The sequence below is a fragment of the Osmia bicornis genome, chromosome 3 (genome assembly GCF_907164935.1).
Source record: "Osmia bicornis bicornis chromosome 3, iOsmBic2.1, whole genome shotgun sequence".
NCBI lineage: Eukaryota > Metazoa > Arthropoda > Insecta > Hymenoptera > Megachilidae > Osmia > Osmia bicornis.
In genome coordinates, this window is record NC_060218.1 from 2,604,177 (window position 1) to 2,625,235 (window position 21,059).

The window sequence follows — 21,059 nt, forward strand, 5'->3', positions numbered from 1 at the left end:
GCAATCTGATATGCTGATTAAGTGGTCAAGCAGCTGCAATTCATAATCCAGTATGACAAAATTGATTAAAAGCATATCGTCGCGTGAAATCGAGTTACATGATCGCCTCTTTTGAGGCACATCATTTATTATCTATCGTATCTTTGATGAATCGCTTAATAAGTAACCGGCACACTTAACTCTTCCAGGTAATAATTTTCTCCTGTAATTTGAATCTTCGTCCGACTAGTGGCTAACATCAAGTTTACAGTTTAATGTTGCTGTTAATTACTCTGAAACAGGCCATAGAATTTAATATCTTATCGAAATGAAGCGTTAAGTCGTTATCACTGATTATAAAAGAAATAATATAAGTACCGATATATTACCCTCCTAAACATACTTGTCGAACAAGTTTGCTAATAATACTATGTGTGTATTATAATATTTTACAATTTGCACATACTTTGGACATGTTTTTATTTTCACCCGACCGCAGTTTGTGCCCGACTCGAATGCAGGTCGACACCTCGAAGTCGCTTCTTGCTCTGTCGCCCAATACGTCGACTTTGGTGTCAAGATTACGAAGAACTCGGTCACAATCGACATGTGAGGGTAACAATCACAATGTCGAGGACATAGTTTAAGCGTATGGGGAGAAGCTCCTCATCAGTTCTCTTCAGCCTAAGGAGAACCCGGAGAGAGCTTAACCCAAAATCTCCTTTCCTGGCACATAAAGAACCCGGATAACACGAATGATGAGCTTCTTCTTAACTTAGGGAGGCCAAAGTTGCACGCGACAGGCTGGATCCCTTTCGCAGACCGTTAATGCAGCCTCTTTTGCTGGTCTGGATTACAGAACAAGACTTGCTCATTATTTAATGCTGACCAATTTACGACTTCGTTTTTCGCATTTAATATTTCGCTGTACCAAGAATTTGAGTTTCATAACGGTTTATAAGAAATTTGCGATACTTGCTGGTCTCTTTCATTCTTCATATCCCATAAAGTATCACCGTCTTAACTTTGAAATTGATTTACAGCAAAGAAGATAGCTTGTTAATCAATTATTGTTATTAACTACGCGTATCGTAGTTTCCAACACAAGATAAGCTAGATACCTGTGCACGTTATATTCGCATATAACATGCTCTATTGTTATTTTTAGATAAAGAGTGGCAAAAGATGAATCATAAGGTATTATAAGATAAGGAATGCGATGCTTTGAAATTCTATACGTATAAGTATTTTAATATCGACTCACGCTAAGAAAGATGTATTAAAAATTGATTTTCAGTCTGACCATTGGAAGAAATACCGGCGCTCGAAGTCCCTAGGTTACCTATATAGTGTTCCCCACCTGTCACTCCATCTACAGTTATCCCCATTCTGTCTGACTACACGCATTCTTACTCCTATAAAACTGCGCAACGACGGTTTTGACAATTGTTACGTGTACCGATGATCAGCTCTACGATAATGTGGTAAGCTAAAAAACGTATTACACAACCGGCTACATTCACCGGCGCATATTTGTTTACAAACACCACGGTGACATAACCTCCAATTCATACTACTTAACCTGTTAACAGCCGACTATATGTATGACATTGTGTGCATGTATGCACGCGGTGTGTCAAGTGTATAGTTTATAACCGTTCGTTTTGAAGATGCACCGGTCAGGAAATGGCACGATGGTCGACTGTATTGTCGGGGGTATTCCTGGCCCTTTCTATGGTCCTGTCCCTTGGCAAACTTCTGATGCTAGCCACCGGAAATGGAAACAACGGGGATCTCACCGAAGCAGATCAGTGGCTTGCTGAAATTGGCCTGACACAATACCGGCCTCTCTTCAAAACGAAAGGTCAGAGTTCACTTGATTATACCGTTTTGTTATAATTTATAGATAGTAACAGTTTTGAAACATTTACAAATTTAAATAAAATATATCCAAGATAGGGTGGGTGAAAAATGTAAATGAAACGGTGATTTATTTCGAGGCCAGTGAATTCATTATCGTTCCTTTTAACGACAGAATTCACCTTTTGGCAAGTAGTCAATTTCTGTGCGATAGACACCGGATGCCATTGTAAGGTTATCGGTCCTCCGGAACGCGTTAATTGTCCGGTAGCGTAAACTTGAGGAAGTCAGCTACAAGTTTGCTCATGCAAACGCTATTCATTACTTTGGCAAGAATCACGATCCTTAGGAATTCATTAACTTGCTTGAATATCAGAGCAACGTGCAATGAACTCACACGCAATAATGTATGAAAGTGAAACTACCGCGGAAATGTACGTCAAGATCCAACTGATTATTCGTTTATTTCGTTTAAACGAAAAAAGTATTTTGATACAATATTATTATCTTCTAAGAAAGATACGTTCGAGAGGATCAGGCGGCTCTTATCGGAAAGTATGCGAAGTGTTCCTTTATCTTGCTCATTTTTTCATACACGCGTCCTTCGCGTTATATCTGGAGCCCAACGCGACCAAGATGCTGATAAATCTGCGTCAGTATCCGAACTTTTATCGTGTTGGCCCCGGTTGGTGCCAACAAGGTCCGCGCATGCGCGGACGCTCGTTCGGGCTAAGCTTTTGTGCCTCGTTATTGGTGGAACGGAACGAATGGATACGAAATTCCTAGCTGCAGCAATGTCACTGCGCGCTGTTTGTACTCGACGGGCGCTGGGGTGGGGGACGCTCATCTCGCTCACCCCTTTCGCGTCTGGGTACACACGGACACACTACTTTTTCGGGTCTGTCCATTGCAGGATGTTACTACTAGCTGAAAACATTGTACTGGCTGGTTTTCACTTTGACTGTCGCAGTGAAAACAGCCATGTGTAGTACGGCATGCTATATGTATAATCAATTTTCTTAGACTTTTCTTATCTAATGTAGATATAGTAATAATGATATTGTTATTAAATGTCTATTGATCTGTAGGAAGGAATCAGTATATTACATTATATCTAATGTAGATATAGTAATAATGATATTGTTATTAAATGTGTATTGATCTGTAGGAAGGAATCAGTATATTATATTATATTTAATGTAGATATAGTAATAATGATATTGTTATTAAATGTATATTACATACCTAATGTAGATATAGTAATAATGACATTGTTATTAAATGTACGAATCCTCGGGGCATTCAGCGTGTTGACGATATCATTTATGTTTTCAATTTACATGATTATACAAATGAACTGACACCAGCCATCAAAGTGTTAATAATTCTTCTTGAAACATCGCATACCAGATATAGCAGTTTTCACTGTGGCATCCAATGCGTTAATGGTCCAGTACTCTTGCAGCTGAATAATAAATACCTTCGATCTGCCAAGCTCGTCGGCTTAAAATTTAAGCTCTAAATGAAAGTGTGTCATCTGTCCATCGGATAGAATCCATTGACGCAATAACTGGCCACTTGATAAAACATCTCCATCAATTTAATTGCAAAGTTTAAATCGTTTAAAATCGTTCAGATGAGAGGTGTGTATTTAAATTGCTGATCTGACAGGAGAAAATTCGACGGTCCTTTCAAGGGGATTTGCGAGTGTTGCACTTCCGTCGACACTGCAGAAAGCAAGATTGCATTGCCGAAGATAAAGTAACGATTTCATTCCGTCAGCAAGTAGCTAGCCCGAATATGTGCTTTACCCTATCCTCTATTGATCGTAAATCGTCGGAGATTAAATGTGACCAGATGTCGAGAGCGTCCAATGCGAACAAGAGCACTTCTTTACGATCGGGCGACAAGCACGCTTGCAATTATTGGAAAAATCCAAACCGTACACAGTTAAAGGTCCAACGAGTAACTCGAATGTTGAAAATTTCATCGACTACGAGGTATCGAATTAATCAATCTTGTTTCCGATGTTACTCAATTAATACACATCAATTTTTATGCAATTTTGATATGATATAGAACCCGAATAAGTACGTATATTCAACACGTGTTTTCTGGGGGTGAAAACCCCCTGGGTCATATAATGGAATGGCAAGATACTGTGGAGCACTTTACCAGCTCTTAACGCAGCCTGATAAGAAACATTTAAAAAAACTACCTATACGAGAGGTCGAAATCTCCCATTTTCACCTGGTACCTAATAGCCGTGGTTCCATGGAATCTCTGCATGTTCGCGTCGACTTTTCCGCAAGAAGGAAGAAAACGCGAAGGACGAGGCACGATCGTCTGCCTTGGCGTGGTCCGTTACGGAGTGGGAGTGGAGGAACGGGTGGCAAGCAGAGGGTGGCTCTGTGCCGCGTAATCGTATCGCATGCAGTCGTCTAGCGTGAGTCCGCGCGAGTGGATTGTCGAGGTCGCATCGCATCGTCTCCTCGGGTTGTATCTCGGACGTCGGGGCATTCTCGCTTCGGCCAAAACAACCCTGTTCGACGAACTCAACCCTTATACATTTTGCCACGGTCTCGATCACGGACAACAAACGTGAGCATTATGCGCGTTGCCAGAGGGCGAGTACGCGTGAACCAGCTTACAAACGTCGTACCAGAAAAGGGTGAAAACGGAAACGAGCCTCGGATGTTCGCGCGTTTACCGAGTCTTTGACACACTGGGTCAAAACTTGATCCATAGTAGAAACGAGCCGATACACGGTCGTAGAACAACCTCGCGTTTTTTTCATCCCTACCGACCACCAACCCCGTATCTCCTATTCTATTTTACCCTCCGTTCCCTTGAACCCGTTTCTTTTTAACCACCGCGTGTACCCTCGGGACTGCTTAGAACACCCACGACACGTTGATTTGCTACCCTTGTTACGAGCCACGTAGACAAAAATATTGTAGCGATTGTAATATTATAACGACAAGTGCAACGACGAGGAAGGGTTACGTTTTTTTATTTGTTCGCATCTGAAAGAAGCTTCGAAGACGATCTTAGGTGAACACCACGCTTCTTTCGTCTACTGGCACACGATTTTTATTTGTTACGAAGTCTTCGAGTTTGCCACGATACTCTCTGGTGGACAGACGATCTTCAGGTGACGAGACGGGAAAGAGTTGACTCGTAAGTGAATGATTTACTTTCGGTAATAACCACGTGATGAATGTTTTTCTTTTCGTATTTCATGATCGAAATCGACCGCCAAGATTTTCTCATTTCATTTCATTTGGTAGCTGACCTAATAAGAAAATCAATCTCTATTATTCTTGGTAACTTATTTTAGACCGCGTCTGACTAGACACAGGTGTATCTACATTTTGAGCGGCAGTTTGTTAATTCCAATGTAATTATAGTAGACATTTATCGTATTTAACAAGAATTAACAATTCGCTGTGCTATATTATTAACCTAGTATCAAACTCAAATTAGCATTGTTAAAAATAAGTAAAACTAAAAGTGTGTCTATGGTGCTCACCAATGACAACGAAACAAATCTCGTGTCTAATTAAAAAGTCGAGCTATTCGTGCCAAAAAGTTTGCTTTAAGCCGTATCAACGTTTTCCTCGTGGGTCGTTGCGTAGCACTGCAAGTTCAACGATGCTACTGAAAGTTCCTCGAGAGAAAAGTAACACGATTCGAGTGCTTGTCTCTGAAGGTAAAGGGGTAGGGGCAGAAGCTTCTTCAGCATCCGTCGGTTCTATTTGAATTTCTAAACTGTACTCGATGTCTGTTCTCATCGTCGGTGCAACGAGCTGCTAAAACACTTTGTTAGCCCGAGGTAGAGTGGTCGAGAGGAAAGGTTTCCTTGCAAAAAGGACAATTTACGTCATTGGGACACTGTAGAAAGTTCGAAGGTTGACATCGGACAGACTTGGACCTTCTCGAAAGTCAGAGATTCGCCTAGAGCACGTCTTAGAACGAATGCACAACCTGCATTGCGACACTTTGAGTCTCTCTCTCTCTTTTTCCTGCCCACCACTACCAAAAAGATTCTACGGTTAATGCGTTTTATCGGTGTCGATGTCGACGCTGCAATCTTGAAACTCGACTGAGAGAGATTGGCGAAAAGAAAATTGAATTTTCATGTTTGAAAAGTTCCTTCTCCTCTGTCAGCTTGGTTTTGAAACGTAGAAAGTCTGCCAGGAATTTGTAACATAAAAGTATCTCAAACTAGCACTTATTGTATATCAATTTAAAGCTTAAAGTTTAACGAAAATGACTATATAAAAGATTTATTAATATTCTTAATACAAAATGGATGATTCCTCATTGAAAAAAAAAAAGAAAACGTTCATTCATTCCTTGTCCCAATGGAGAACCAGGCAGTTTCTGCCTGAAGCGTTTACATAGTCGTTTTCTCCGACTCTTAAGCTTCAAATTGATATGCCACAAGTGTTACTTTGTCATAATTTTATGTCATCAAATCGTGTCAAATGGTGCAACCTGACGACTGTACGGTTTGATTGATCATATGCGAGGTCGTCTGTGTAACCAATAATGACGCGTGGTAGATTAACGTAGGATGATGACATTCGAATTGATTTGACCCCAAGTAAGCAACTTATAGCTGACCGGATACGTCTGTCGATCGGTGCAAGGAATCGATTTTCTTCGAGTCGCGATGTTGCGTGCAGATATGTTCGCAAACACATTACCAAGAGAAAAGTATCGATCTTCCTGACTGACCTTAACCTTTGGGCTTTTACGCAGAAAAATTGTACCCTGTCCGTCGAGAACATCCCGGAGAAAACGTCGCTGACTCCTCGGCACGCTCCACTTGCCCCGTGAAAAATTAATCGTCGTATCGAACGCGACGCGATTCATAAACATCAAACTTTGTTTTCATTTCCAGCAAGAACAATCGAGAAATTTCTATAGATAAAATAATCCATTGACAAACAGATAACTTTCATTTGTCATTCGCAAGAAATTTCACAAACATAATACGTAAGTAGAATGATATAAGCTATAGACTGGGAATATTATAGAAACGGCGTCGATGAAATGGCGTGGAAAGCCGGCTGGAACAGGGGATACGACTTAAACGGTTGGAAACCATTTCGCCGTGCTTGATTACACACTACAGAGAATTGCAAATTAAATCCGATCCGGAGACGGAGATTCGGCTGGTAGGTCGAGGAAAATCCGCGTAAATCGACTGCGAGAATCGATCGACCTACTGTGAAGAGTACATTTTTCAAGAGACTCATCGGAAATGTTGAATATGATCAATCATTTTCAACGGGATTGATTACGAATATAAAATCGTCGAGATAAAATTTCTGAATCTACGTATCTCTGAGATTGATTTAAAAAATAATACATTTACCTTTCGAATTGCATCGAATATTTTGGAAAATTCTATACCTTCGAAACGTTCGCGATTCGAGCCAATGAATCAAGCGCGGTGTATATCGCGCGAGCGGGGAATAAAGGGAGAAAAACTATCGACGGGACGAGCAATGCTTTCCGCTTTCAGGGATTATGTAAATTGCATACAGGAGCGGCAATAAAGCAACGCGAATTTAACGGCGTTATCTTCGTCGACTGTGCGACGCAGCAAATTCCGGGACACCAATTACGTTTTACCGCGAACACGGGCCACATTAATCATCCCGCGATATTCGTCCAACTGAGCTCCCAAATTTTCTGACCTTTAGCCCTTTAACACCCATTTTTCTTTCTCTCTTATGGCAGGTCATTTTTTCCACTTTTCATTGTTACGTTTTCGTTGGTAGTAGAAAATGAAAATTTAATTGCTTATGATAAACTTTGAAATATCGTAGCTGGGTTTACGCGTTAGGGAATTGGAATATTCACCGAACACCCTCGTGTAAATTACCAACATAGCCGGATGCACCTGCGAACCAGCGATTATTTCACTAGAAAGTCTATCCGCAGACGGAAAAATAACGTTCGAATGTGTGCCATCTTTGATCCAGCTGTATCCATTTCCCTCCAGCCTGGATCCATCGATTCCGATACCTTCTAACTTTCCCTAACCGTCGACTAGGTAAATCTCATTTGAAAGGAAGCATTCCTTTTTCTCTGCTTTTTCATCCGCGCAGAGTAGCAGGCAAGATTTTAATTAATCCAGAAAACAATTGCTCGTTGCGGGAGTGGGAGGGTGGTATTCACGCTTTCGCGTCTTTTCACCGTATCCTCGTGCGCAGCTAATTTCCGAGGATCCTCGAAAAGAGAAGAAAAAAAAAAAATAAAGTTCGCCTCGACGAGAACTTATTGCTCGGACCTGGTTTTTCTTCCCGGAAAAGAGAAAGAGCAGCCGTTTTATCGTGCCGGTGTTAAGGTAACGGCACGGTTTCCATTAACGCGAAAGCATACCCGGGTTATGCGCTATGGTGTCGCTGCTGAAACTGTGTCACCAACTTTGCTCCTGACCTGCACCGATATTCCTCCGAGGTATCGGTTACCGAAATATCAAACAGCCGACTCGTAGATTAACTTATTGGAACATTTGCCGCGAGGAGTATCGCGGGTCGCGCTGAAAGTTCTGAGAACTTCTCAACAAAATGAAACGTCATGCACAGCTGTTAGAATTTGTAACGTCGATTATTGAACATTCTCTGTTCGAGGAGAAAACGTGTATGGTCGATGAGATTCTTGGAACTTCCAGATCGACACTATGGGTAACACCATAGACACACCGTAGTAAATATTCATTGAACCATAGGTTTTCGTAGGTGTTGATGTACTTTTCTTTAGAAAAAAAAAATTTTTTTAGCAACATATGATAGACATAAAAGTGTGCATGAAAAGCGGTAGAATCGATCTTTCCTACCTTGGTAATACCAGCAACCCTCTCATGCATAATCATGAGAATGTATGACATACGTATGCCCTGGTTTTCCCTGGCCTCCTCCACCTATTCCTCTCCCTCTGCTCCCCTCTTAGCACCAAAAGGATCGTTAGCACGAAGTAATGCCAGTGAAGGATATCCGTTCGAAAAGGTCAAGAGTCCACGCGAGCTTGCCGTGCTCTACCCGCTTGATTCTCTCATTGTACCGCGGTACACTTTTTTTACACTTTATTCTTATCTTTTTTACCTCTCTTTCATTTCTTTTCCTGCGACCAGACCGCGAGAAACGAGGGAGGAGAGTTGAAGAAAGGTCTGAGAGTAGGTATCCTCCTTTTAACTTCGCGATCTTCACTGCTCGAGAGCTTTGATGCTTTCGCTAATGGAACACTTATCCCCCGAAGTCCCCTGATGTTTCTTACTATTTTTCGTTACGTCACCGTTTCCTTTGTTGCTCGTGTTTCGTTGATAATAAATTGGCGATTCCGAGATTTGAAGTTTCCTTGTAACGGTACGTGTATAAAATTTGATTAAAATCGTTGGGTTCCAATATTTGATGAAGCAAAAGTAACGGGCTGATCGGAATTGCTCCGTTTTACCCTATAAAATTTCGCCCGTGTTGACCCAAATCGAGCGATCCGAATAAAGATAGACCGACAGGACAACACAGTTTCGACGATACTCGATTGTCCGGTGTTGCTTTCAGCCTGACCGATTAACGACGCCAATTATACGATCGCCGCGACGATTTAATCAACGTGGAACGATACGTTACTATGAATTAAACGTTCATCGAAACCGGGTCAAGAGTCCACTCGGGGTCAAACTGGGGTTATCGTACCCGTGTTTTCCATGCTCGTCTCGTGGTATACCCTTGCACGATTTATCACCTGAGCCGTGTTGTACGTGGTGGCAATTGCGAGCAATGGAGGGAAAGGGAACGAAATCCATCATCAAAGTGCAATATCGACGCTATTCTCGCGATCGTTGCTGTTTCATCTTAATGTCCTATAAATTCAGAGATAGCATTATTAAAAGCTAAAAGAAAACATCCCCCTCTAAGCGTCGTGATCGTTATGCTCATGTCACTTAGAGAGGTATCTTTTACACCCTTGGTAGGTCGATTTCGAATCGTCCATATTCCGCGACATAAAAATATCGAAAAAACACGAACAAAAGGAATAAAACAATTGCTGATGTTTCGAAAAGATGACCTCGTGACGAGCGAGCGATGCGACGGTGAACGAAAGAGAATGCTCGATAGTCGGTAAAAGTTGACGAGCCAGGAAGAGGAATTATGCCGGACAAAAATCGAGGCTGCCGGGATGGACAACGCGACAAAGATATCTTTGCCGACGAGATATCGTCCATCGGCATGTCGCTGCGGCCCAGCGGTAGCGCTTCTTCCGGTAAGTAAATCATCCTCGAAGACTATTTCCGCACATTGAACCGATCGAAAAAGTTCTTTCAACGAACAGAAACAGCCGACGAAAATGTTCCTTCCGTACGAACGAAGGTCAACGATCACAGAAGCTTTTTAATACTGCACAGATTTCTAGATTAACAAACAAATTCTTGGTGAAAAAGTAAATCGAAAAATCCTTTACCATTTATCAATCCGAGGCTTCGTTCCTGAGATATAAGCAATTGAAAGTTTGCTCCTTCACTTCCGGGGGAACACGACGCCCCGGAAGTTGAAGATCAAACTTTCAATCGCTTGTATCTCAGGAACAAAGCCTCAGATTAAAAACTGGTAAAGGACTTTTTCATTTCTTTTGTCATGAAAAATTCAATGTTCACGAAGACGATTTATTTTTACCGTAACAATATATATAAATATTTCTTCTCATCGCCCTCAAATACTCGATCTAGCCTGATACAAATATAGAAGAAGATTTTTAATCGCATTTCCATTCGTGAACGCCTGAAATCTCTGAGTCTGCGTGACAATGCAACTAGTCAGAAGATTCCTCGCGTTGACACACTCCTGGGACACTGATAAAGGGTAAGATTCCGCAGTGCTCAATCCTGTACGGAGCTGATTGAACAGGTTCAGGATAACGCATTCTTTCATCAGGACCTCCGATTCGGCCACGCTCGCATCGTTGATGGCGCAGAGCCAAAGCAGCTTATCCAACCACGCTTCCTTCTCACTCTCTTCGGTCTTGTAGTTTACGCCATGATCCCGCATCCACAGAGTTAGCTGTAATTTCCACGGATCAATAGGTAAACTAAATCGCAACAATCTCCGCATTGTCAGATACGAATTATTATCTAACCCTTTGCGGTCATTTACAAATGCATGATCCAATGATGAACGAGGCTAAATGATTGAAAACGAATAAAGTGAAACGTCGTTTCTTACCTTGGCTCGACATTTAAAAGTTAGAGGATTTCCAGAGAAGAGGACCTTGTCGATACCTCCAGGCAGCGTGGAAGGATCCAAACAAGTTAAAAGATTCTCTTTAACGTCGAGTCGCTTGAGAAGTAACAGCTTGCCGAAGATCGCTGGCTCGAACTTGATAACTTGATTAAACGACAGGTCCAACTGTTCCAAGTACACCGTATCCTTGAACCATTCCCCCTTCACTTGCGTAATCTTGTTGTTTGATAAACTGAGCTTCTTCAAGCTGGTCAACCCTTCGAATGCAGCTGGATCGATGTCTAATACGTCGCAGTTATTGATGTTCAGTGACTGCAAGGTCCTGGCGTATCTCGCAAAAGCTCCTTTCGGAATGTACCGTATATTTGAGTTCAAGATCATTATCGACAACACGTCGGTTGTATTTTGGTTCGATACCATTGCCAGAGTGACGTTGGAACATTGCAAACGAGCAGCAGATCCTGTTTTACAAAGAAAAAAAAAGAACACAATTTGGGTTGTATTAAAAAATCCTAATTTGGAGATATTTCGGAGCCGAACGAAGACCACGAATATTCCACGTACTTCAAGGCAGCAGAAAAGCTTTAGTAGGATTCTACCACGTATTAGTTTTCCAATTTCGTCGGAAGAAGGGAAAACCGAGAGTAGACGAAAGAGTTTACCTCACCTCGTTCCTGTTTGCTCACGGTGCATTTCGTATACACGAGCGCGATGCAGTTGAGAATGCACAGCAGAAGAATGAACGACGTGCACCGCATTTCAAAATCGTCTGCACACGATTCGACGGTTTTTTTACGACTGACGACGCATTGAAAGCGGACACGACTAGTTCGGAATTATCAAAACACTCGTTTCCTGTGTTCTGCGACAGATACTCGGACGCTATCGTTGTTTCCATGGATCGCTAATTAAAAATCATAACAGCCTCTTTTGTTCGATAACAGTTTTCCAATCTTTTTTCATGTTACCATCGTCTTTTATATCTGAAACGTTGGAAATTCAGAATCTAGAATCAAGATTCTCCGCTTTGGACGATACAGTGACGGAATGTGAAATGATGCATTTTTTATGTTGCAGGCATCTCAACCCTTGCAAGCTGTGGCGAAGTGGACGCGTTGCCAGAATTACCGGCACAGGACGAGGAACGATTGCAACGCGCTGCACGTTTGCTGCAACAGAGGCTGGTTTTACGTCAGTGGTTGACGGACCATGGCCTGCATAGCCATTACCAAAAGTAAGCAAATATATGCGCTATGCATATATTTAGTACACAAAATAGCCCTACACCAGGCTGTAAAAAGAAACGGCACATTTGTTTATCGACCGACTGACCGAATTCAACTGAAACAGAAGAAAAAAAAAGAATGAATCTGTTTTTGCCTGGTCAGGTTGATGCAGATGGAAGTGATGTCTCTGGAGGACGTGTATTGGGTGGAGGAGAACACGGTACGGACAGCTTTTGGCAAAGATCTACAACGATGGAACGAGGCCAGACAGACATTGCCTATTTCAAAGGAAGATTTAGAAACCCTGAAGGCTGATCTGTGGAGTGCCGTTGTCAAAAACAGCCAACATCAAGACGCCTGGACATGGGGTACTATTTCATTCTTATTCGTTGAAATGAATTATTTGAAACGGACGTGAAATATATTCAATAACAGATTGAAAGAAATAATTCTTTTCTCATTGAATTGTCCATAGGTGGTATGTTGGTAGTTTCTGTGTCGGTAGCAGGGCTAGTGACCCTGGCTGCTATGACACAGCCAGCTCTAGCACCGGAAGCAAAACACTCCCTCCTGCAGTATGTGACTGGAAAGTATTTATTACCAAGCAACTGCCGCGTTCACTTTGAATGGGATGAGCCACAGCTCGTAGGAGAGACAATGACTTTTACCGTGAAGGTACACAGTATGAAACTTTCTCAATTGTGAAAGTACAAATTACCATGAAAATGATAGGCGCCTCGAACGCTACTTATTCTCGAATAACTAAAATGTTTCATCGATTCTGCTATACGACTCCTTGAAACTACCTTGATACGTTTCATTTATATATTTACCCTTTGAAATATTCTTTTACAGTTCTATCAACGCAACGGCCAACCGTATCCAATCTGCGACAAGGACAATTTAATCGTAGAAGTCACAGAAGGAACGCGAAAGGTGACTACCCTGATAGAGTTGGGAGGCACCGATCCCTTAGCTGCAAACACCGCAGTGGTCAAGTTTACTGTCCGGTATGCTGGACAATATCGAATAGCTGTACTTATTGGTTCGTGTCACGTACACGGAAGCCCATTTCTTAAGAATTTCCTTCCCGGTATGTTTACACAATCGGTGATCAACCGTTGAAAATTTTCAAGAGCCGCGAAAAATCAAACGCCTAGAATTGTTTGATTTTTCTAGGTCCTCCAGATCCAAACAAGACCGTCTTCGTACGACAAAGTTCTACGGTAGTTTGTACAGCTAGAATTGCGCACTCTATGACGATAGAGCCACGAGATGAATACGATAATTTGTGTATATTTAGAAACGGCGATAGTCCTACGGAAGGATACCAAGTCAATATTACTCAGGCAAGTGAACAATTGATAGATTGCTGATCACTGGTTCTATAATTGTTCTTATTATAGACTGGCATTGAACCGGATAAACCAATGGGAGCGAATTGTAGTATACAACTCGATTATGGCTCTCCAATTCAAAGGATTCGATTGAAAGTTACCTTTCCGAAGGGTGGTTGTTATCATGCAACAGTCAGTTTAGCTGGACTACAATTGCACAACGGGGATTTTGACATCATTGTACTCGAAAGTACGAATAATTTCATCGGGAAGTGACATTATGAAGAATGTATTTTTCTAATGATATTATCGTCACAGGTGATGTTGCAAGGATGGTACACCACAACGTGGCCACAAAAGACCCCGATATTTGTTATGCTGCGAAATTGTTGGGTATGCAAGGCGAAAAGTTTTCAAAACCGAAAAAAGTTTTCTGTTTCATTTCACCCAAACAGCTTACGATCAAGGAATATTTATTGAGAATAATTCCGAAAAGACTAGTTACTTTCAGGCTTTGTCCATCTACCAAAGTAAGTTCAGGTCTTAAAATGAAAAAATAAAGTTTCATTTTATACTGTATAATAACTCAAAGCCATATCTTTCAGTTCCATTTTGATTGTCCGACTAATCATTACGATGGTTACCATTCTTTTTCTATCGACGATGGATGTCAACCACCTGTCGAATTAATTTCTTTGTACCGAGACATAATAGCCGCTACGTTTACGTTGTTCCTTTTGAAAAACATAGGGGGAAGCGAAACATTCGCTGACAAGCAAGATTTCTTTTATCACGAAGTTCGAAAGCATCATCAGAAACATTGTCATGAAAAGCTTTCGATGAAAGTTCAACGGGACAAATTATTGGAGTCGGTAAATATTAAATAGTAACTTAATTGATTCCTATTGTATTCAGGTACTTATATTAACATTTCTTCTTTGAAGTCTATGAAAGCCAGCAAAGGATTTTCCGTGAACGATTGGTGCCGGAATTTCGAAATTACCTTTCAAGGGGAACAGGGTATGCCTCGTTCGTGAAACGATCTTATTTTATTTAAAACAATTTTAATTTTTATGTTGTATTCCAGGTGTTGATTGGGGAGGTTTAAGGCGAGAATGGTTCGAACTAATTTGTGCGGCTCTATTCGATTCAGGAAACGGCTTATTCGCTTCCTTTGGAGAATCACAACAAGCTTTAGTACATCCTAACAGTAAACGGCCTCAACACCTTAAATTAAAACACTACGAGTTTGCAGGAAGAATCGTGGGAAAATGCCTATATGAATCCGCGCTTGGTGGCTCCTATCGCCAATTAGTGCGTGCAAGATTCACAAGATCATTTCTTGCACAAATCATAGGCCTCAGAGTGCACTATAAAGTAAATATATACTAATCTCTTCTATATCCATTGTTACTATTTACTATATCTTTTTTTCTACCATAGTATTTCGAGCAAGATGATCCGGACCTATACCTGAGCAAGATAAAATATATTCTTGAGAACGATGTTGAGGAAATGGAATTGTATTTTGTAGAAGAAGAATACGATAAAGACGGTCAATTATTAAAAGTATGATCAGAAGTTTCCATTCTTGTAGATACAACAATTTTCTTACTACATTGCGCTCGTTATAGGTAGCTGAACTAATCCCAGGTGGTAGCAAGATCCGAGTCACTAACGACACGAAACTGCGTTATTTGGATGCACTGGCGCAACATAGACTCACCAGTTCTATACGAAACGAAGTAGAACATTTTTTAAGGGGCCTGAACGAGCTAATCCCCGATAACCTTTTAGGCATATTTGATGAAAATGAACTAGAAGTATGTGATCTTGCAAGTTTTTCCATTTGATGTTTTTTTGTTTTCTTTATCGAACACTTCATTTATTATAGTTATTACTGTGTGGGACTGGAGAATACAGCGTGGCAGATCTACGCGCCCATCATATAGCTAATGGACGTACTCCAGAGTTTCTCAGAGTTCTCGATTGGTTTTGGACAGCAGTTAGTAACTTCACACGGGAAGAGATGGCCCGATTATTACAATTCACTACAGGTTGCTCGCAGTTACCACCCGGTGGATTTCAACAACTAAGTCCACGATTTCAAATCACAGCAGCACCAACATTTGCTAATTTGCCTACAGCGCACACTTGGTAAGTTTCTTGCTTCTATAACATTAATTTTCATAGTAATCATTATATATTTTTTTTTATTACAGCTTTAATCAACTCTGCTTACCCGATTACGAATGTTACGATCACTTTGAACGTGCTTTATTATTAGCGATTAGCGAGGGTACAGAAGGTTTTGGTATGATTTAAACGAGATTATTTATCCACTAATTTCTAGTCTTATCCTAACAACGATGTTTAATTTTTCTTTCATATTATTAACATAGTTTTACTTAAGAAGAAAAGATAATGTAATTTTCTCTAAATGAGAAAACCACTTTTATTGCACACTTTGATACGTGACTTAGAGATTATTGAAATTATCCTTTATTGTGTTTTGCTAAACGACTATCAAAGAACAATCCAATGTTTTAAAACATAAAAGATCAACGATATATGTACTGATATTTTTACTGGCTTGCGGTAACGTTTTTATAAAGAGGTGATACAAAGAGCAATCTTACAGGAACATCTAAATTGCTCAATTTACTGTATCAAGGTTTGTTGTAATATAAAAGTATTGTAAATTTTAATACTCATAAAAGTAAGTACGTACACGTTCCTCAAGCCATGAGATTCGACATATTCAGCTCTACAGTTCTGTCGAAATGCGATGAAATAAATTTCTTTCCTTTACGTAATTGCTGCAGTAGATGAAAATAGCACATAATTCAGTAAAATCTGAAAAAATTGTTATTCATTTTCCTCTTTTAAGTTTCTTATATGCAATATTAAAAAAATACATACTACTCGACCTCTAATATTTTTATAGATGTAGTGTCATTCACACCTTCTTTTTTAATTACTACGTACGTTTTCTCATTTGGAATTTGTAAAAAATAGCAAGTCAGCGAGTACGATCAAATCCAGTCTCAGAATCGTAGAACAGCATTATTTGTTGTCGCGATTAATATATGCAATAACAGATGTTTTAGAACGACTAGCGAAAGTTACATACTACACCTATGTACTCAGTACCGATGTACTCAGAAACAAGTGAAACGATTTTGTGATAACAAGAGCGAATCTTCCAACCGAAATATGTGCCGTCTCTTCGCTTCAAGTAAGATACAAAAATGAATCCATCGTAATGGTAAAAGTAGAAAAATGAGGATACCGCAGAGATGTTATCAAACGAAACGAAAAAATCATAATTTTATCTTGTACTTAAGTACACAATAATGAGAAATGTGATCAGACACGTCGTATTTGTGTCACTCGTACGTGGTTACTTAGATTTTAACGGTCTACTGTAACGTGTTTGGAAAAAAATAATGTACCGTGGGCATCGCTTTAATTTCTCCTTGTTTTGTCTTTGCTGAAACGTAGACATTATGTAAAATATGGCTTAGACACGATTACTTGTACATATACATTTATCGATTACCAAATGCATTTGTTGTTATTGCTGTTATTTCGTAGTTGAACAAAAAATTAACCTCTATGGCAAATTATCTAACGTTCAGCAGTGCTGACGGTACCTTATTTTGATCATTTTATCATGTTACGCGGAAAAGAAACATGTAAAATATAGATTAAAAAAGTAAAACAGTATCTATATTTATTTATTCTATTTATCCCAAGTTTTGTTATCGCATCAAGTTTTAATCGCTAATGTGTCTCTGACTATCATAGAGGATTATTGATCATTTTCTTCAATTTGAAATATTTCACGTTTCATAAAGACGCTCGTATCAGAAAGTATATTGAATAAAAAAAAAAAAATATACATAAATAAATAAAAATAAAATTTTGTTAATATATGAGTACCCGTGAATTTGCTATTGCTTAGAAACTGTCTCCCTCAATCTTCTATCTTCTCGATCCCATACAACTCTCCCCCTTCCTCAATTTCCATTTAACTCCCTTCCCACCAGTACCACCACTTTTTCATCAAACAATCATTGAACCGGAAGTTCTACTTTTCAAATTCTTTGTTTCAACAAGAAACTCAAAAGTGTAGAAGATAAACGCTCAATTGGCTGTAGCTGAAATTTCATTAATCATAATTATACATTTAAGTAAATGCAAAATAAACTTTGTCTTTGTATTACCTTTTAAGAAGTCAACACTGGACCTGTAGATGATAACAGGGTACGTAAAATGGCTCTGGGTGCACGTACAACGCTACCAGCAAGCTGAAGCATTCTGCTACTCCAACCCCCCTCTTGAGACTGCCGTATTAGACGTTCTCTCAATTCGTTCAATTCCGCTCTTAAATGATTCACAGTGAGGGAACAATTTGATAGCTAGTATTTACCACCAGGCACAGAGGATCGTTAAAACTTACAATTGGGAAATGCACGATGACTCTACGCGACGCAAGGTTGTTTCTCGGTCGGCTAGTTGAGTTTCCAAGAAAACTGTGCGCAAATGTAGAGATCTTCCTGTTTCTTCAGATGATTTTAAGCGTTTCTCTAATTTCGATTTCTCTTCCTCTTTGCTTTTCAATTCCCTGCAAATGGGACATTTGTCAATAGAATATCAATTAAGTAGATTTACATCCACTAAATTTACTTTGCGTATTGCTGTATTTGTTGCTTTAAAGATTCAACCAGTCCAATCTGCGTAGCTAATTTCATCTGCAATTCCTCACCAACTGATTCTGCTTTGTCCGCTCTCGCTCCTCGTTCAACAGCTAGAGTTTCGCTGGCTGTTACCTGAAAAAATTATTCAACGTTGTAATCAATACAGTTTATCAGATACGAAAGGGTGCAATCGATAAGTAGGCAACCGCGGCTGCTAGACGGTATTATTGCGATTATCGTTTTAACTGTACACGTGCAAGAATTAATAGGTCAACTAAGTATCGATCCCTTTTTCTTAGTACGGAAGGAGAACTATATGTTATTGAGTCACCGATGAAACAGAAAAGATATGACTCAACCATGCGGTATATCCTTCCGTCCGTTGACCTATTCGCAAGTATGGTCGCGTGCAACTTAAGCTTTCCTTAGTTGAAAAGAAGTATAGCATCATTCGCCTTGTTAATCTATATTTTATATATATATATATATATATATATATATATATATATATATATATATATATATATATATATATATATATATATATATATAAAGAGGTTCTCCCGAAATCAAAAACCAGTGATGGAAAGCTCCTCCCCTGAAGAATTAATTTCTTGTTTCGGAAGGGTGAAAGGGTGACTCATTCTTTCATAGAAAACGCTAGAAATCCGCATGGAACTGAGAGTTCACCCTCTGGAGACTCGTCTCCGACGAACACAATGAGTCACCGAGTAAAATCAATTTTTTACAAGACATGAACTTAATACAAAATGAACCTTTTCTAGAAGTATCTTTTTATCTTCGCGTAATTTCAACAGTTTTTCTCTATCCTTCGAAAGCTGTTCGTCGAGTGACTGCAGTTGAGCTTGCACGGTAAGCAATTCATTTCGCACGTTCTCCGCCGTGACCAACCTCTCCTCGGATAACTCGCTCAGACGCCTGATCTCTCCCTCCATTTTCTCAGTCTCCTGTAATAAACGGTAACCCAGTTCGTGAAAACGTATTCACCCCGCGTTGAACTTCGCATGTGCCTAAAAGTAACTAGAGGAGGATTCCTGGTTTTATCTATGACGTTGTTGTTGTCGCGATACGATACAGCTTCTTCTTTCGCTTCACAATTAGCCGCTGGACCGATGCCAACTTCTCGCTTGCTTGTACGGTATATACTAATTAATGGCTCGCTACCGACGCCCATGAGTATCATCGTATCGTGTAATCGTATCGAATCAAATCATATACATATGAATCTACATAATATTCTTATTATCTTATCTTTAATTTCTAATTATTACTAACAACCATGGCAAACAAAAATGTCAGTGCACCGTATAGAAACTCTGAAATTTGTAAAAACTTCAAACGGACTAGAATATTTCACACCGGACGAAGTATCATGGCGCATTATTAAAATTCTTGGCAACATATATTTGTTTGGCTAAAGAATGCCAAAAATTTCACTGTCTCAACTATAATATTTGACGAGCCGAAACTCGTGTCGCGAGTTCTTACGCTAGCGTCATCCCCCTAGTTAGATACACGTCATTGAACTCTGCTGTTCATCGCCCGCAAGGCGTTAGGCATCTTTCTATAGTTCCATCACCTATCGCAACGTTGCTGTTGCAAAAACTCAAATACATCTAATTAGTTCATTCCTCTTTCTTTGATAAAATTATAGATTATAAAAATTTACCGTTTTCAGTGCATCCTTTTCTTTCAACGTTTCATCGAACTGAGTTCTAACGTGACGAACCTCGTTAGTTAGCTTACAGACGCGGCCATTCTCTGTATCTAGCAACCGACGCAATACGATGATCTGCAGATGAAGATTTTTCACTTGCTGATTCAAATTGTCGATCGTTCGACGAAAACCCAAGATTTCCTTGCGTCTACGCCTCCAGGCGTTCAGCATAAGCACGCGGCACACCAAATTCGCAGCTTTTTCTGGATTCTGAAAGAATCGTGAGCCCCCTTCCTCGGACACGAAACCATCCATCCAATTTTTAATACCGACAGTAATCCCGATATCGTTACCAGCAATGTCTTTAACTTTATCACCTTCGTCGATTCTCTCCGTGGTCGAACTACTATTCGACCTAAATTTACAAAATTAGAATGAAAATATTTTTAAGTAGATCCACGGGGCAAATAAAGATTCTAGAATAAAAGATTCGAAATCTTATCAACCGGGGATTTACCTGAGGTCACCGGTCTCAGCCTCCATTATCGACGGTGAAAGATCACTCATGGATAAGCTTTTTCTGCAGCATGGCGTACCAATCACGCAGAAGATTGAGTTACATGTTGAATTATCTGGACAACTTTTGGCCGTGTTAATCGGAGATGTACGACTTATCGTTGTTAAACCAGTCAATCTGAAGGAGGTCTTCGGTGGGCGATAGTAAGAACCGGGTTTCTGACATCGTATAGGGAGTTGGGAACACTTTTGAAATTTACGTTGGATGCATCGCGCCAATCTCTTCTCGGCGAGAAAATGATTTGTTTCTTCCCTGCTGCTCTTCGGAGCATTCAGGGAAGATATACTTTTCGTTATGATTGCAGTTTCTGGCATCGTTTATAGCATTCACGAGTAAACTCTTCATTAAAGTAACAAATGTTATTACTTTTCGTCATGGAGACGAAAAGCGTATGACAAAACAGAATCATCGCGCTCATATGTATCAGGGGTAAGTATTTATAAGG

General features: G+C 40.0%; 3 protein-coding genes across 5 annotated transcripts; 1 reads left to right on the forward strand and 2 right to left on the reverse strand.

The window, feature by feature from the left end:
- The first annotated feature begins 1,331 nt into the window (after positions 1 to 1,331).
- LOC114878321 (apoptosis-resistant E3 ubiquitin protein ligase 1) lies at positions 1,332 to 17,385 on the forward strand. 2 transcript variants are annotated; one of them, XM_029191961.2, is made up of 16 exons: positions 1,332 to 1,463; positions 1,650 to 1,843; positions 12,171 to 12,327; positions 12,482 to 12,687; positions 12,795 to 12,994; positions 13,175 to 13,412; positions 13,499 to 13,668; positions 13,726 to 13,906; positions 13,975 to 14,186; positions 14,262 to 14,528; positions 14,601 to 14,676; positions 14,744 to 15,033; positions 15,100 to 15,225; positions 15,291 to 15,479; positions 15,551 to 15,813; positions 15,879 to 17,385. In XM_029191961.2, exons 2-16 carry the CDS (start codon positions 1,666 to 1,668, stop codon positions 15,979 to 15,981), a joined length of 2,856 nt encoding a protein of 951 aa, XP_029047794.1. In that variant the 5' UTR covers positions 1,332 to 1,463; positions 1,650 to 1,665; the 3' UTR covers positions 15,982 to 17,385. The 2 variants fall into 2 exon arrangements, with proteins under 2 accessions (XP_029047794.1, XP_029047803.1); XM_029191970.2 differs by lacking the exons at positions 1,332 to 1,463; positions 1,650 to 1,843 and adding exons at positions 3,234 to 5,019; positions 9,920 to 10,119.
- Positions 10,499 to 11,897, reverse strand: LOC114878346 (leucine-rich repeat-containing protein 15-like). Its single transcript, XM_029192063.2, has 3 exons — positions 11,761 to 11,897; positions 11,076 to 11,554; positions 10,499 to 10,913 (listed from the first exon to the last, which is right to left on the reverse strand). The coding sequence occupies exons 1-3, from the start codon at positions 11,849 to 11,851 to the stop codon at positions 10,566 to 10,568; spliced, it is 918 nt and encodes a 305-aa protein (XP_029047896.1). The 5' UTR covers positions 11,852 to 11,897; the 3' UTR covers positions 10,499 to 10,565.
- On the reverse strand, positions 12,032 to 20,986 carry LOC114878345 (A-kinase anchor protein 9-like). 2 transcript variants are annotated; one of them, XM_046284996.1, is made up of 7 exons: positions 20,555 to 20,986; positions 20,050 to 20,452; positions 19,136 to 19,327; positions 18,349 to 18,491; positions 18,122 to 18,286; positions 17,886 to 18,045; positions 12,032 to 12,076 (listed from the first exon to the last, which is right to left on the reverse strand). In XM_046284996.1, exons 1-6 carry the CDS (start codon positions 20,926 to 20,928, stop codon positions 17,889 to 17,891), a joined length of 1,434 nt encoding a protein of 477 aa, XP_046140952.1. In that variant the 5' UTR covers positions 20,929 to 20,986; the 3' UTR covers positions 12,032 to 12,076; positions 17,886 to 17,888. The 2 variants fall into 2 exon arrangements, with proteins under 2 accessions (XP_046140952.1, XP_029047882.2); XM_029192049.2 differs by lacking the exon at positions 12,032 to 12,076 and adding an exon at positions 17,367 to 17,819.
- Positions 20,987 to 21,059: the final 73 nt, after the last annotated feature.